General features: G+C 36.7%; 1 protein-coding gene across 3 annotated transcripts in view; it reads right to left on the minus strand.

Moving 5' to 3' along the window:
* The window catches only part of LOC131326967 (uncharacterized), a 145,411-nt gene that overhangs the window by 60,531 nt on the left and 68,573 nt on the right, over positions 1–16,307 (minus strand). The window contains exons 1-5 of one of the 3 annotated variants that reach the window (XM_058359905.1): positions 7,081–7,221; positions 2,860–3,078; positions 2,343–2,385; positions 2,216–2,249; positions 240–2,108 (exon numbers count right to left, since the gene is read on the minus strand). In XM_058359905.1, coding sequence (XP_058215888.1) covers positions 240–2,105 — 1,866 coding nt within the window. In that variant the 5' untranslated portion in view covers positions 2,106–2,108; positions 2,216–2,249; positions 2,343–2,385; positions 2,860–3,078; positions 7,081–7,221. Of the gene's footprint in view, positions 1–239; positions 2,250–2,342; positions 2,386–2,859; positions 3,079–7,080; positions 7,222–16,307 lie in introns of those variants that run through there. The other 2 variants (XM_058359903.1, XM_058359904.1) reach the window with 2 other exon arrangements.

Here is a 16,307-nt window from a genome sequence, read left to right on the forward strand (position 1 = left end):
TTCAAGAGTGAATTGAACACTACGATCTTTGTTAAGTGCATTTCCTCTTCAAACTTTGGCAAGTCCATTTCCTCATTCCCAGTACCTCCTGTATACATATTTTTGTCACCAACAGATGGTTCTTGTGGCTGATTGCGTGGTAGCAATTCCCAATCTGATATTATAAAGTCCTCGCCTCCGGTCACTAAATATCCCCCACCGTCTCCACCTATGGACCACCAGGTTCCCTTGTGCATAACCTGTAAATTGACGACACTAACACCGTCTTTGGTGTATTGGGAGGGCTTGATCAACGTACAGGCTCTTGTAGTTGTGTCTTCCACTGGATGGTTAGCCTGTGCCACAATATAGCTTCTTGAGTAATCGGTAAGACCCCAACTCCAGTACTTGCCGGTATCACAACATCTTATGTGGACCAGTCCACCTTCGGACTTTTTCTTCATAACTTCGTGCTTCACGCCCCAGCTTATGGCATCCACTACCTCGAATTTCATGTAGCTGTTTGCCCCTTCCGGGCGCAAGTAATTTTTGTTCAAGAGTGAATTGAACACCACAAACTTTGGCAAGTCAACTTCCTCTTCAAACTTTGGCAAGTCCATTTCCTCTTTAAACTTTTGAAAGGCAATTTTTTCACTCCCAATTGATGCACCGGTACCTCCAGTATTCATATTTTTGTCACCAAGTCCCTGCAGCTGATTGGGTGGTAGCATTTCCCAATTTGATACGATGAAGTCCTCGTCTCCAGCTACTAAATATCCCCCCTCGTTTTTACCTACGGACAACCATTTCCCCTGATACATAACTTGTAAATTGACAACCTTAACACCGTCCTTGGTGTTATGGGAGGGCTTGATAAGAGTACAAGCTCTTGTAGTTGTGTCTTCCCCTGGTTGGTCAGCCTGTGCTGTAATAAAGTTAACTGAGTTTGTAGTCAGACCCCAGCTCCAGTATTTGCTGGTGTCACAGCATCTTATGTGGACCAGTCCACCTCCATACTTTGCCTTTTGAACTTCGTGCTTCACACCCCATTTTATAACATCAACTACCTCGAACTTCATGAAGCTATTTATCCCACCCGGGCGCAAGTAGTTTTCGTTTGAGAGTGAATTGAACACTACAAACTTTGGCAAGTCCATTTCCTCGTTCCCAATGGGTGGTAGCAATTCCCAATCTGATATGATGAAGTCCTCGCCTCCAGTTACTAAATATCCCTCATCGTCTCCACCTATGGACCACCATGTCCCCTCGTACATAACTTGTAAATTGACAACATTAACACCGTCCTTGGTGTATTGGGAGGGCTTGATCAACGTACAAGCTCTTGTAGTTGTGTCTTCCCCTGGTTGGTTAGCTTGTGTAACAATAAAGCTTTTTGAGTAATCAGTCAGACCCCAACTCCAGTATTTGCCGGTGTCACAACATCTTATGTGGATTAGTCCACCTCCAGACTTTGCCTTCTGAACTTCGTGCTTCACACCCCAGCTTATGACATCCACTGCCCCGAATTTGATGTAGCTATTTATCCCATCTGGGTGCAAGTAGTTTTTGTTCAAGAGTGAATTGAACGACACAAACTTTGGCAAGTCCATTTCCTCACTCCCAAGTGTTGCACCAATACATTCGGCATCCATATTTTTGTCACCAATGGATGGTTCCTGCGACTGATTGGCTGGCAGCGATTCCCAATGTGATATGATGAAGTCCTCGTCTCCGGATACTAAATATCCCTTCTTGTTTCCACCTATGGGCCACCATTCCCCTACGTACATAACTTCTAAATTGACGACCTTTACACCGTCCTTGGTGTTATGGGAGGGCTTTATCAATGTACAAGCTCTTGTAGTTGTGTCTTCCCCTGGTTGGTCAGCTTGTGCTGTAATAAATTGAACTGAGTCTTTAGTCAGACCCCAAGTCCAGTATTTGCCAGTGTCACAACATCTTATGTGGATCAGTCCACCTCCAGTTTTTGCCTTCTGAACTTCGTGCTTCACACCCCATCTTCCAACGTCCATTGCCTCGAATTTCATGTAGCCATTTGTCCCACCCGGGCGCAAGTAGTTTTTGTTTGAGAGTGAATTGAACACCACAAACTTTGGCAAGTCCATTCTCTCCATCCATTAACTACTAGCGAATTCCCTTGACTGAAGGCACTTTCCTAGTCAAAAGATGTAGTAACCCCGGGGAAAATTAGAGACCTTATGTTGGATATTAAAACTTGTCCGTGTCATAGTTTCACCGCGTTTCAACTCCTACAGAAACAAACCCAACATTTGCATAACTAATGCGGATTCATATACATAAATGAAAATTAAAAGAAAAGACAAAGTTAACTAGATAAATACCTAATTGACTTAAGATGTTGTAATCAACTCCTAATTGTTGGAGCTGCAAAAAAAAAATGTCAGTAGTTGATTGATAGAGTTATAATCAGAATTGATTAGAGCTACATTAGCTCTAGATCACATCTTAACCGGTCAATGAATTCCACTTCTTATTTCATTCCCTACAAAAAAAATACACAAAATATTGAAATTTTTTTGCAAGGAAGTAACTTAAAACATGGGGTGGGTGGGGACAACAAAAAAACATTTCGTCCTCTACTTTTCGTGCTTTTAGGGTCATAGTATTTGGGTTGAAGGCTCCACCCAAAATCAGAGTTTTAATTAATTTCAAATTTAAAAATAGAAGGTCACCCAAAAACAAAAAAGATAACGTATTTGTGAACCGAAAAACATGAAGGTACGTTTCATTTTGAAGATCAAATTAAGAAACCCAGGTAGAATAGAATCACGAAGAAATTAAAATGACAAACTACGTTATGAAGTCTTCCCCTCTTAAGGAATGAGATGAGAGACTTACCTGCTGTTCAGAAAATGCTTAGATTGCTTTCAAAATTCTGAATGAGTTTAATGTAACTTTTGCCGGCAGCTAGAGAGAGAGAGAGAGAGATGAGGCGTGGTTTTTGTTCTGAGAGCCGAGCGTAACTTTTGCTGGTGGATTCGGGATGGAAAAGCCGATGGGATACAACGTATTTCGACCGTAGAGCAAAACCATATCCAAGTTTGACCCTTGAGAGCTCTGGCAAAAAGCAATCGCAGCCGTTGATTTAGATCCAACTGCTAGTAAAAAATTAAAAATACTGAGTTGTTTTATGGAGGGAGTAATAATATATGAGTAGATGGCTTTTGATGAGTACTAAAAGTCAGATATATAGATGTTAATTTGGTTATCCCACTTTTTGGTTTTTTGCATTTTGATTATTGACTTTTTAGCTTTTTAAATTTTGGTCAGAATGTATTTTAAATATTATAGAGTGTTTGAAAGATATGTGCAGAATGTATTTTACAACATGATTAGTGTTTTGAAAGATCTGTGCAGAATACATTCTATAAGTCTTTTTGTTAGGGCCCGTTTGGCAGCTTCATTTTTGCCTTTTTGGTTTCTTCTTTTTCCATTTTAGCTGTTTGGCAGAAAACATGAGAATGGATTTTTCAAGAATGGGTTTTCAGATTTGAAGAAAGGAGAAGAGAAGTGAGAAAGAGCTCTGGAGGAGCTTTTCCCATTCTCATTTTCTCATTTTGTTCTCCTGCCATGTCAAAAGACATCCCTACCCTCTTCCTTTGTCAATAATCCCCCAAAACTCCTTCACTTCTTGATTTTGGGAGCCTACTCCTTCACTACAGCTGAATCGATTTCCACGACAGCAAAATCAAACTCGAGTACGATGGAAATGAGATCGACGACAAAAAAATTGAACTCCACGCCGCCGACGATGACAAAATCGAACTTGATGGCGGCATAAACGAACAACTCGACGACTGCGGTAGCAACAAAATCGTTCGAATGGGTTTGTGGGTTTCTTTCGTCGTTTTCAATATTTGGTTTGTGGGTTATCAATTGGTTTGTTGCTTTGTGTAATTAGTTCATCGGTTTCATGTCGTGGCGGAGAAGATGGTTTTGTGCATGGGTTTGAGATTTGATTTCCATTCGTCGGTTTCCGTTCATCAGCCAAATAGAAGATGGGTTCTCTGATTTGTAGAGAGATGGGGTACGTGGTTTATTCTAGTAATCTCTGATTTGTAGAGAGAGGGGGTGGTTTATACTAGTAATTAACATGAGTTTTATGATATAGGCAGGGGCAACAAAGTAAAAAATTAACCCATAATTCATTTTCATTCCATATCTCCCAAACACTACTCATGATGTAAAATGCATTCTGCACATATAATCCAAATACTATATCAAAATCAAAATACATTCTGATTATAATCTAAAAAGTCAAAAAGTCAAAAAACTGAAAAGAAAAAGTCAAAAAGTAGGCTCCCAAACACCCCCTTAATCAAAATTAAAAAATGACAAGTCAAAAAGCTCATCTTGCCCTACTTCGTACTTTTCTTCTCTAAACCCAAAAGCCAAAAACTCATTTTCTCATAATGAGTTCTAGAATGAGGGGGCCAAACACTCAAAACATGAAAATGAGAAATTGAAAAGCTAAAAAAGAGGGTGCCAAACATAGTGCTTGTTTCACGTAGTTTTTTTTAGATTTTTTAGTTTTGTCATTATTTGAAAAAAAAAATTACAATTTTTTATTTTGCGTCAAACTTTACAATTTTTGATTTACCGTTAACAAGCTCTATGCTAGCCAAGTGGCTATGACGACACAAATGACGAGACTTAAACATTGAATGGCTGAGGAACCGTACGTCTAGCTGCACTATTTCATGAAATGAAAATCTTGCGACTGCTGAGGATTAACTTAACTTATTTGTCAACACACATTAATTAAACAATCTTATCAAATTCAAAAATTGCATTTTCAAAATGCAGGTGTGAAAAGGGCCCGTCAACAACTGGAATTTTACAATAAATATATTTCAATACAACGAATGAGGAGCATTACTACACAAGGGGAGCAAGCTCAGCTAGTCCTGCTCACACACAAAGAGGGATTACCTATTATTTTTTCGTGTGCAGCACAGCTGGAATCTGTGCACAAATGCCGTGCGGGTAGATTTTTTGTTAATTTAACCCCTAAGTGCCGCTCAGGTATTCACGCCATTATATAAAAAATTTAAGACAATTAACAAATTTTTGCCAGTTTGACTTCGATAGACCATTAAGAAGTTTTAATACTATTATTTTACTACCATTACATTTAATAGTTTTATGCCATTTCCTTTTATTTTATTTTATTCCTATTACATCATCACTAATGTAACGGTGGTTGAATAATATTATCGCATTCGGTGAACGCTATTGTAAATAGTGATATTCCACAGTGTTTTTGGCGGCCCCCTCGGCCGGGACATGGACTAGGGGAGCTGCTGAAGGGACAGCAGTGTGCTGTCCCGGCCGAGGGGGTTTCGCTCTGGTCTCGCTTCAACGATCAGAAATATTCACTTCGTAGAGCTCGTCGAGTTGAATGAATATGTAAAAAATTAGCTCGATCGGATATCTTTAAGTGCCTGATCGGAACACATATAACTTGTCAATAATGGGTTCTAGTAGATTTGATCCAGTGTTTCGTATCCATTCTTTTCAAGACAAAAAGGTTTCGAAACACATTATTGTATCCTTAACCCCGATTAGGCTCCGTTCCGGAAAGAAAAATAAGTACTTATTTTTTAAGAAGGCAATTTCAAGCTCAAAAATCATGTGCTTACACAAATTATTTTCCTATCAATATGGATCTGGTTTAATAGATTTTATTGAGATCTTTAATACGGTGCAAAAAAAAAATTTTATTTTTCATTTACATTATTTTTGAATTTGAAAATGTGAAATAAGTATTTATTTTTTAAGAAGGTGTTCTGGAACGGGGCCTAACTATTTTTCTTTTAATTTGTTGAAATTTGTGCATTAGTTGTACTTGAAAATTACCCAATTGTCATGTTTGCGGCCGTCAGTATCACCAATGTGTGCGTGGGAAATGAACTTTGGGAGACTAAAAGAACCTGCAAGAGTTCATATACATGTACGGTCCGTACGCATACACCACTTACATAAATATGAGAATGATTTATTCACGGAAGCTTCGTGAATAGGTTATTCACAGAGCCGCACAATTATACCCGTCCATTTAAGTAATTAATGGTTGAGATATGTTTTAAATTTTAACCGGTAATAGATATCTATTGCCGCTAATAGATTATTCTTAATCTAGATCGTCTAAAACACTTTTAAATAGCCAAGATTGAGCTCCGTCAATCTTATTTATGGAGGCTCCGTAAATTATAAGATTTTCTCTATAAATATTTACATTCACAAATAATTAGGTTCACAAGTTTGCAATGAGAAGCATTGGTACAATGATACACTAAGGCTCCATTCAGTTGCCAGGAAAGTACAAGAAATGATGGGAAAATCAACTTTCCCATGATTTTTGTAGTGTTCAGTTGGCAGGAAAGTAATGGAAAACATGTTTTTAAGTTTTCCTGCAGGAATTACTTTCCTGCAAAAGTGATCCTGCAAAAAACACAGGATTTTGCGTCGCGGGAAAAGGAAAATGAGTGAACACTTACAAAATTTTTCCGAAAGTTTCTTTTTCCTGACAAATGAACAACTAAACCTTAATTATTCTTGCAAAATTCTTTTGTCAAATGAACACTCACAGAAAAATAATTTTCTTTTTCCTTTACTTCACTTTACTTGACTTTTCCTGAGAATAACTTTCCCGTACAATATTCCTGGCAACTGAACGGAGCCTAAGGGCTCGATTGGATGATGTATATGATGGGTGTATTACACAATACACCCGGATAAGGGTTGATGGGACTGATTTTGCACCGTTTGGCATTCCTTTTTTCTCCTGTATTAGCTAATCCCCTGCTTCACTAATACACCACCAACAGCCATAAATTATTACTACCCTCCCAGGTAGCAATAACTAATCCAGGTGTATACGCCTGATTTTTTACCGAAACACCCCTCCTCATCCCCTCCCCAACGGCTCTCACTCTCACTCTCACTCTCACTCTCTCTCTCTCTCTCTGCTAACAAAAGACAACGAAGAAGAAGAAGAGTAGATCACACCACAAAAACACACAAAATATGTATGCATATGTAGAGAGAGAAACGTACCTGTCCAATTAGGGGTGAGTTTTGTACCGATCGAAAAGAGATAGACGATCGGAGGGAGTGGCGATCGATGGGAGTGACGATCGATGGGTGTAGCAGCAACTGTTGCTTTTTCTTCTTCTTGTTTTCTCTCTCTCTCTCTCTGTAAAATAGGGGAAAGTGGGAGTCTGGGAGATGGTGTAAAAAGTAAAGAGGAGAGGTAAAAATACTTGTGTGCATGTGGCTGAGTAGTTATGCTCATGCTCCAGCCTCCAAGAGAGTGGAAAAAAAAAAGAGAGTATGTGCCAAATTAAAACGGACACATAATTAAATCGTAAAAATTAATTAAAAAGCAATTTTGCAATTATATATTTAATTTAATGAATTTTCTATTTTAATACTGCGCAAGGGCAAAAAAGTCATTTGCCAGCTTTTTAAATCATACACCCTTCTTTATACCTCAAATTTATTCTCCATCCAAATCAAGTATTATTTTATCCCCCCATAAATGTCACATCAAGGTGAACCTTCACTTCTTAACTAATACCCTTTACTATCTTATTCCTTTCATAAATAATACACCAAAAACAAATACGTCATCCAATCGGGTCCTAAGGGTTACATATATCCCAGTTGTACCCAAGCGCTGGTATAAGTCACATAGGTCTATAGCAGCTTTTCATGACACATTTGCCAACGCTTTTGGCCGTTGGTAAATCTCCTTTTTTATTCTTTATTATGTCACCATTAATGTAAAATGTCAGACTTCTTGATGGCCAATCAAAGTCAGACTAAAATAACCTATGTAAGGCCCCCTGGGCAAAATTTCTTAAATCGTCTTAAAAAATGTTAGGGAAAATCACGGGACAGTGGTGTGCAGTGGAAATAATGACCACTTGATGGTACCGAGTTCTGAAATTACAAGAGCCATGGTATGTCCAAGAATATTGACCAAAGCATGGTAAGGCTTTGCAAGCTTACGATTTTACCCTTTTCTTTAACAGCCAACAACTTTATTATTCTCTCTCTTCCTTTACTACCTTGTACGTCTCTCTCCTCTTTTAACAGAAAGTCTAGGTTCACCATATATGTCCATCATACATATGTGGGATCCATTCCGAGTCTCATAAAAATACAAAAAAATATCCATAAATTTAAAAATAATTTCTTATGGGGCCTTGTAAAAAAAAAAAATTCCAACGGATATCGGTAAGTATTTTTTCTGAATTCGTAGAGTAAAATTGTTTAACTGCTCAGTTTCTCCTTCGTAAATTCAAAAAAAATACTTACTGATATCCGTTAAAGTTGATTTTTTATAAGACCTCATAAAAAATTATTTTTAAATTTATGAGTACTCTATTTTTTTAGGTCACGAAGTGGGCACCACATGCATGAGGTGGGCATATGCGGTGGAATTGTAGCATTGCCTTCCAATATGTACAGCAAAAACTCTTCAAAAATCGTGTGTATCAATTATGTGAACAGAATCGTGGGTCTTATAATTTCTATCAAAAATATGTTTGAGCCAAAGATGTGGACGAAAATTGAGCGTACAAAGAGGCATGAAGGGGACTCAAGTTACCAACCTAAACACGTATTCGAACCCACACAAACGCCAGTTTAAAGCCACGCCAGAATAAATGGTGTTCTTGGGCCTTTCTCTTTGTCACTCATTAACGAAACTGATCGAGATTGGGGAACCACTCAATCATCCGTCTGTAATTGTAACGACCCGGATTTTTGCCCCATTTTTTTTAATACAAATTTGAAATGTTAAAACTAATTCAATAATTAGTTAGATTTATTAATTATATTATATTATTATGTGTATATTTGATGTTAAAACTAATTCAATAATTCGTCCATATCACGTCCCTCTATTCACGGCCTGTTTCCTCCTAGTTGCTATCGTTTTTAGGCCTAAGTTTCTTCACGAAAGTTGTAGAGGGCGTCGAGAGCTTTGATTTCGACCCAAGAATTGTCCAAAACGGTCAAGAATTGATAGAGTTATCGCCATTCAAAGTTAGGTAAAATTTTCGGATTCTGATTTCCAGACAGATTTAGCGATCCTTCTAAACTTCCATTTTTCTACTACTTAGAGTGGTTTTCGGGCTTAGACTTCTTCATGAAAGTCGTAGAGCGTTTCAAGATCTTCGCGAGAGACACAAGAATCATCCAAAACGGCAGATGTTTGGTCAAGTTATTCCAGCCCTAAGTTGCTGCTAGAATATCAATCTTTCGCCACCAAACGAAAACCCACCGGACTCCACCGAATCGCTTTGTCTGGATTAAAGGTATTATAATCTATATCCTACCTTCTCCTAAGTATAATAAGTGTTTATGCATTGTTGTTTAACGTTTCGGAGTAGGAGAAATCAACCCCGACGTCGCACGGTATCCTACCAAATTTTTAACTTACTCGAGACCAAGTCCATATTGCCAAAAGGCTAAACTCAATGTCTGTGTGGACCACATGTTTATTGTATAAAGAGTAAGTCAAGTTTTGTTTGCAAGGGATAAGTGAAAAGGTAAGTGGTAGTTCTTTCAAGATCAAGACCAAGTCTATATTGCCCAAAGACTACACTTTATGTCTGTGTGGACCGCATATTTATTGTATAAAGAGCAAGTCATATTTTTTGGCAAGTGATAAGTAAAAAGTTAGGTGGTGGTTCTTTCAATATTAAGACCAAGTCCATATTGCCCAAAGACTACATTTTATGTCTCTGTGGACCACATGTTTATTGTATAAAGAGCAAATCATATTTTTTAGCAAGTGATAAGTAAAAAGTTAGGTGGTGATTCTTTCAAGACAGGTGGTGATTCTTTCAAGACCAAGTCCATATTGTCCAAAGACTACACTCTATGTTGCGTGGACCACATGTTTATTGTATAAAGAGCAAATCATATTTTTTGGCAAGTGATAAGTAAAAAGTTAAGTGGTGATTCTTTCAAGACCAAGACCAAGTCCATATTGCAAAAAGACTACACTCTATATCTGTATGGATCTTAAGAAGATAATTTCAAGTTCAAAAATTATGTGCTTACGCAAATAATTTTCCTATCAATATGGATCTTATTTAATAAATCTCATTGAGATCTTTAATACGGTGCAAAAAAAATTGAAAATTTATTTTTCATTTTCGTTACTTTTGAGTTTGAAAATGTGAAATAAATTGCTTATTTAGGTTTTGTGGAACAAGCCTTCTTATTTTTCTTTGAGAAGTTTCAAAATAAGTATTTATTTTATAAGAAGGTTTCTGGAACGGAGCCTAAAAGTTGCACAAAGTGAGTAAAAAAATAAGAGTAAAATTTCAATAACATAAAGAAATTTACTCACGTATATAATATTAAATAATTTAAAAATACATATAAAGAGTAAAAAAATAAGTGTTCCGATTTTTAATTCGTTTGAACCGGTGCGAAGATCTTATTTTTCTTATCATTTCATTCTAAATGGTCGTAATGAATTTTTGGCTCTAAGGCCTTTCAATGAGCACCCTAAGAGAGACCTGAAACTAAATAATAAGTCTTAGGGTACTTGTTGAAAGGCCTTCGAGCCAAAAATTCATTATGATCATTGAAGACAAAATGATAAAAAAAACAAGATCTTTGCATCGATTCGATCGGATTGAAAATTGGAACACTTAAATAATATTAAATAAATAAAAATGAAAAAAAATATAAAAGTTATTAAGTAAATAAATAAGAAATAAGAAATTGCCGTGGGTTTAATTATTGCTAGGGTATAATATTAAATTATTTAATTTAAAAATACATATAAAGATTAAAAAAATAAGTGTTCCGATTTTTAATTCGTTTGAACCGGTGCGAAGATCTTATTTTTCTTATCATTTCATCCCAAATGGTCGTAATGAATTTTTGGCTCTAAGGCCTTTCAATGAGCACCCTAAGAGAGACCTGAAACTAAATAATAAGTCTTAGGATACTTGTTGAAAGGCCTTCGAGCCAAAAATTCATTATGATCATTGAAGACAAAATGATAAAAAAAATAAGATCTTTGCATCGATTCGACCGGATTGAAAATTGGAACACTTAAATAATATTAAATAAATAAAAATAAAAAAAGATATAAAAGTTATTAAGTAAATAAATAAAAAATAAGAAATTGCCGTGGATTGAGTGGGTATTATTGCTGGGGTAGTTTGGTCTGGGGGTGGGGTCGGCCGGGGGTGTGTCAGGGGCGCGCAGAGAGAGTGTTGTCTTGGACAAAGGACAAATTTGTCCAGTCTCATCATGCTTATTACCTCATGCCATGTATTGGTAATATTATTTGCAGGTGTCATGTCTTGGTAATTTGGAGACTTGACACCATGAAAGTGGTGATTTATCCTGGTCCACGCCACCTGTGGGTAATTTTCCCAAAATGGTTACTATCATGGCGTGAATACCTGCCCCCTGGGTGACTTCTACTTTATGGGTTAACTTCACTAATTTGTCAAACTTCCCCAGCTGCGTCCCACCCGACAAAATAACAGGTAATTTCTCTCTCTCTCTCACTCTCACTCTCACTCTCACTCGCTGTGTGTGTGAAAAGGACAAGCTGAGGCTGCTTCCCGTGTAATGCTTTTCACATTCATCGTATTGATCATATATGAGGTTTATAGAGGGGCCCTTTTCGCACCTGCGGTTTCCTTTGAAAACCCAAATTGTGAATTTGATGATTCAAGGGGAAAAGGTGGGTTCTCAGGCCATGGACCAGGTGGAGTTTTTCCAGTGAGGCTTGGCAAATATAGGAGCACAAATGTTGTTGATGAAGGAGGAGGAGAGAGAAAAGAGTACTGAAAAAAGAGGGCAGCAATGAAAATTCTATTTTTTTTTTTTTGGATCGTTGAATCACCGTGGGAATCTCCGTTCTTCGTTTGGGGGGAAGATGTAGTGTAAAAACAAATCTCCGTTAGGAATCAAGGAGGGGACATGGAAACTGAGGGGGTTTGGAGATAAGGGACGGAGCTCAGAGGCGGCTCTGCATTATGACCACCCAAAATTTTTTTTGGTTCATAATATATGTAGAAATTTTAGGTAAACCTTTCTTATAATTTTGAAAAATATGAATGAACACCCGACCCAAAAAATTAACCCACAAATCAACCAATTTAAATAGCCCAATTATGTTATTATGTATTTGAACACTCAACTCAATATACTATGAATATCCATCAATCTAGATAATTCATAATTCAACACCTAATACATTAACTTATTCAAATAAATTTAAAAAGACCGAGAAGGGTAAAAATTTGTTGCTGTACCTATTGTGCCATGCATTCTCTCTACATGTCCATTGTGTCTAAATAAACTACTCCCTTTGTCTCTATTCTTTAGTCCCTTTTGAAAGTTTATGTCACTTTTCAATTGATTATATAATAAAGTCTATAATTTTTAGGTGATTTTGAAAATTTTGTTTGATAGTTCTAATTGAGATCCTATCAAACAAGATCTCTATTACACATAAAATGTATTACCAATAAAAAAATATAAGCAATTTAATATCTGGTTACAATGGGACGAGAGCTAAAGAATGAGAACGAATGGTGTAATTTTTAGTATTTATGGTACTAACTAATTCAAATTTGTTGTTGGTTTAGTTTATGAGATTATAGATAACCTTAACAGAAATTCAACTACAAAACTCTATTGACTTAGAACCAAATTTTTTCAGATCCAAGACTACGATAGAAAATCTAATGGTACGTAGGAACTAATTAAGAAGAGCACATTTTAAAAAGGTATACCCTAACCTCTTCGCCACTGTTTCTCTCAAGAAGATATTAGTAAAATAATGCACTAGTTTAACATAAACTCAAAACATGACAAGTCAATTATAAAATCTTATTTTCTCCACTCCAAAAAAAAAAAAAACCTATTCACCACCCGAAATGAGAACTTTGAATTTTTTTTTTCCATAAGCTAAAAAAACTCATTGTTATCTACTCACTTCCCAAAAAAGGTGTGGATTTATTTTTTTATCTAGAACAACTTTTCTGAGTTCTTGTGTGGTATAGTGGACATTTTTTTGGAATTTTTTGATTGCATTATTCATACTCGCATATGAAACTATGGTACTTGATTATTGGGTTTATATAAAGATAATTTCTGAACACCCTAATACAAAATTCTGGAGCCGCCACTGACAGAGGCTAGTACTATCAGGTCCTGATCCGCCCCGATTGCCAACACTACAAAGCTAGCTTCGACAGGAATCCTTGCTGTTAAACTCTTGGGCCCCTTTCGTTTTAAGTTTTGGATTTTAATAATTATTCTATTTTTCTCCAATCATTACTCTCATTTTTTTCTCTATCTCTCTCCAATCATTATCCTTATTTTCAATCATTTCTTTCTACACTCATTACCTACAAACAAATACAAAATCCCAAAACGAACGGGATCTTGGCCTCTGCAACAGGGAAACCACTAACAGACTATTTTGCTTATTTGTGAAGGTTCTATGCTTAACTGATAAGGGAATTGTGAACAAAATGCATAGTGCATTTGAAGAATTGAACATTTCTATCGAACCCAATAGCTCCTCCTTCCATTTGAAATCAGGAGCAATACATGTAAATTCTCAACATCTTTTGACGAACATATTCTTCTTATATTTCAATGTAATTAGATTTTTATTATTAATATATTTTGACATAATTATGACATTCTGGTTCAATTCCGATCGAATCGATCGTGGTTGAACTAAAAACTCATCCACCCGATCTATTTTTCGGTTCTTTGATCACCAATTCGGTTTTCAAAACATTGATATGGGCCATGGGGTAACTACTAAGGATTAACTTAACTTATTTGTTAATAGACCTTAAACAATCATTCTTTAATTAAGGTTTTTTAAGAAGGCTTCCCTTCTCTCTTGATCTGTGCTGAGTTTAAAATTCAATGCGCAAGTATTAAAGAGAACAATTACTCTCTCTCTCTCTCTCTCTCGCTCTGAATTCTAAATTCAACTGTGGCATGTGACAATAATTGCGCAAGTATTTTTATTTTTTTTAATAGAGAACAACTACTCCTTAAACACTGTCAGTCGTTAATGAACATGTGACAATCACGCCTAAACATTTTTTTTGGAGTGATTTTGCCACTCCTTGTTAATGCCCACTCACCTTTGTGTCTATATAAGATGATTTGTTTTGTGAAAGACGGAAGTGACATTAAAAAAAAAGAAGTAGCAAAATCAATTCGCTTTTTTTTTTTTTTTTTCCCATATCAATGTTGCCACCACCCAGTTCATCCGATTGGCTGAGATAATAATTATAGTATGCAAGGCTTAGGCAACTTGCGCATTTTTTTTTTCAATCCCAAGGTTGGCCTCTTGACCAAGGGTCCAGACTTGGGGTTTTTTCTCACTTAAGTTTTTAGGTTGGAAGCCTCTAGATGCTTTCAATTTTTTGGTGCCAACCCATCTTTGCCCTGATTTTAATTGGACATCTTGCTAGTGGGACAATGAGATTCTTACATTAGTCGAAGTGCATTTAGACTGACCTAAACACTTAAGTAATCAAAAAACAAAACTTGCTCATCTCGTCGTTCCAATGTCGAAATTGGCTAAAAAAAATTGTTTCTAGGAACTTTTAATGACTTGCTCGGTTCCCAAAATTTTCAACTAAAAAAATACTCATTATTCTTACTTTTAATTATTACTCTCCACTCATTACCTCTATTGTTTCAACGGATTCCTAATCCTGAATTACCAGGTTGCCCCAAGCGTAGGGCGGGGACCAATGTAGCACACTATCCGGTAAGACTGGAGTCGAATCCATAGAGACGGTGTTGTGTGCTGACTTAAAAACTCGGGTTGTTAAAATTTAAACTGGCTCTTAGGTAGCCATCTCTTGTCGATTGGTTGAGTTTAACTAAAAACTAAGAAATTGATTGTACTCTTTCAAGTAATTAAAAGGGAGGTACGGACGTAGGCTTCATAACACTCGCCACTAGGCCGGACTTATTTGCTTCATTCGGTGTTCTTAAAAACGTTTGATTTTAGAGAGGAAAGCTACATCAAAAGATACAAATCTCTATGGTCACCGTTCACCCATGCATGGCGGAGGGCAAGTTTTGGTCCCTCGTATCCCGCAATTCATGGGCTCTGGCAATGCCCAGGTTCGTCTAATGAAAGTTCTTTACTAACCTAAAATTCCATTTTCATTATTATTTTGAAACAGGAGCAGAACGTGTCTGGCCTAGCCACGATGTGTTAATCACCCCGTAACCCTACCTTTACGACTACCCCTCCATTGACAAAGGATTTTCCAAAGAAACGTTAAAAAACATAATTAATTATTATTTACGTGAACATTAAAGATCGATATTAGTGCGTGCCAGAAAGATATATACAGTGGAGTAGACCAAAGGTTCTCCATTCTCAATCTTTAAGGGATTCGCACTAATATTAACCTCGATTCGAGTTTGAAGCGAGAAACAGCCAAATAGTTTGCGAATTTCCACAACCAAACCTCAATTTTTACTTATTAAAAAAAAATATTTAACATACTTGAAATATAAAAACAGAATTGAAACAAGGAATTAAAAACTACTAATTCATTACAAACAACAGAATACAAATGGATTACAAGGGCCAAGCCCTGAATGAAAGCCGTAGTTGGAAGTATTTCGGAGGGAAAATCGGTTGCGGGATTTTCGCTGGGAAAAGAAAGAAGAGGGGAGAGAGAGAGAGAGAGAGAGAGAGGGAAAAGAAAGAAGAGGGGAGAGAGAGAGAGAGAGAGAGAGAGAGAGAGAGAGAGAGAGAGAGAGAGAATGGGTGCTTTTATTTCTTTTTTTCCAACTACCCCTTGTCCTGCCTCTACTTTCTTCCTTTTTTATAAGGAAAAGAAGAAGAAGAAAGGAAAGACAGTCGGCCATGTCGGCAACACCCATCTACACTGATACCTATCTCTATTATAAAACAGAAAGATGTGCGAACAAGTTGTTACAATGACTCAAATTTGTTTGATCTAAGGGTGATATGTGCTCTCCAACTCTCTTAAGAAAGTGCCACAATCTTTCAAATATTTCACAAAAATGCCATCTCTTTTTTTACCCAGTTTCTGTCGTTGGCATTCCAACTCCTGTCGTTTGGGTTGCCCCCCGGCCTCTTTCTCTCTCTCTCTCTCTCTCTCTCTCTCTCTCCTATCATCTTTCGAATCCCCATTGAGGTCTACAAATTCTGTCGGAAGTTAGGCCAATAAACATTCATTTCGATTATTAAAAAAAAAAAGAAACATTTC

The sequence above is a fragment of the Rhododendron vialii genome, chromosome 5a (assembly GCF_030253575.1).
Source record: "Rhododendron vialii isolate Sample 1 chromosome 5a, ASM3025357v1".
In the NCBI taxonomy this organism is placed as follows: Eukaryota; Viridiplantae; Streptophyta; class Magnoliopsida; order Ericales; family Ericaceae; genus Rhododendron; species Rhododendron vialii.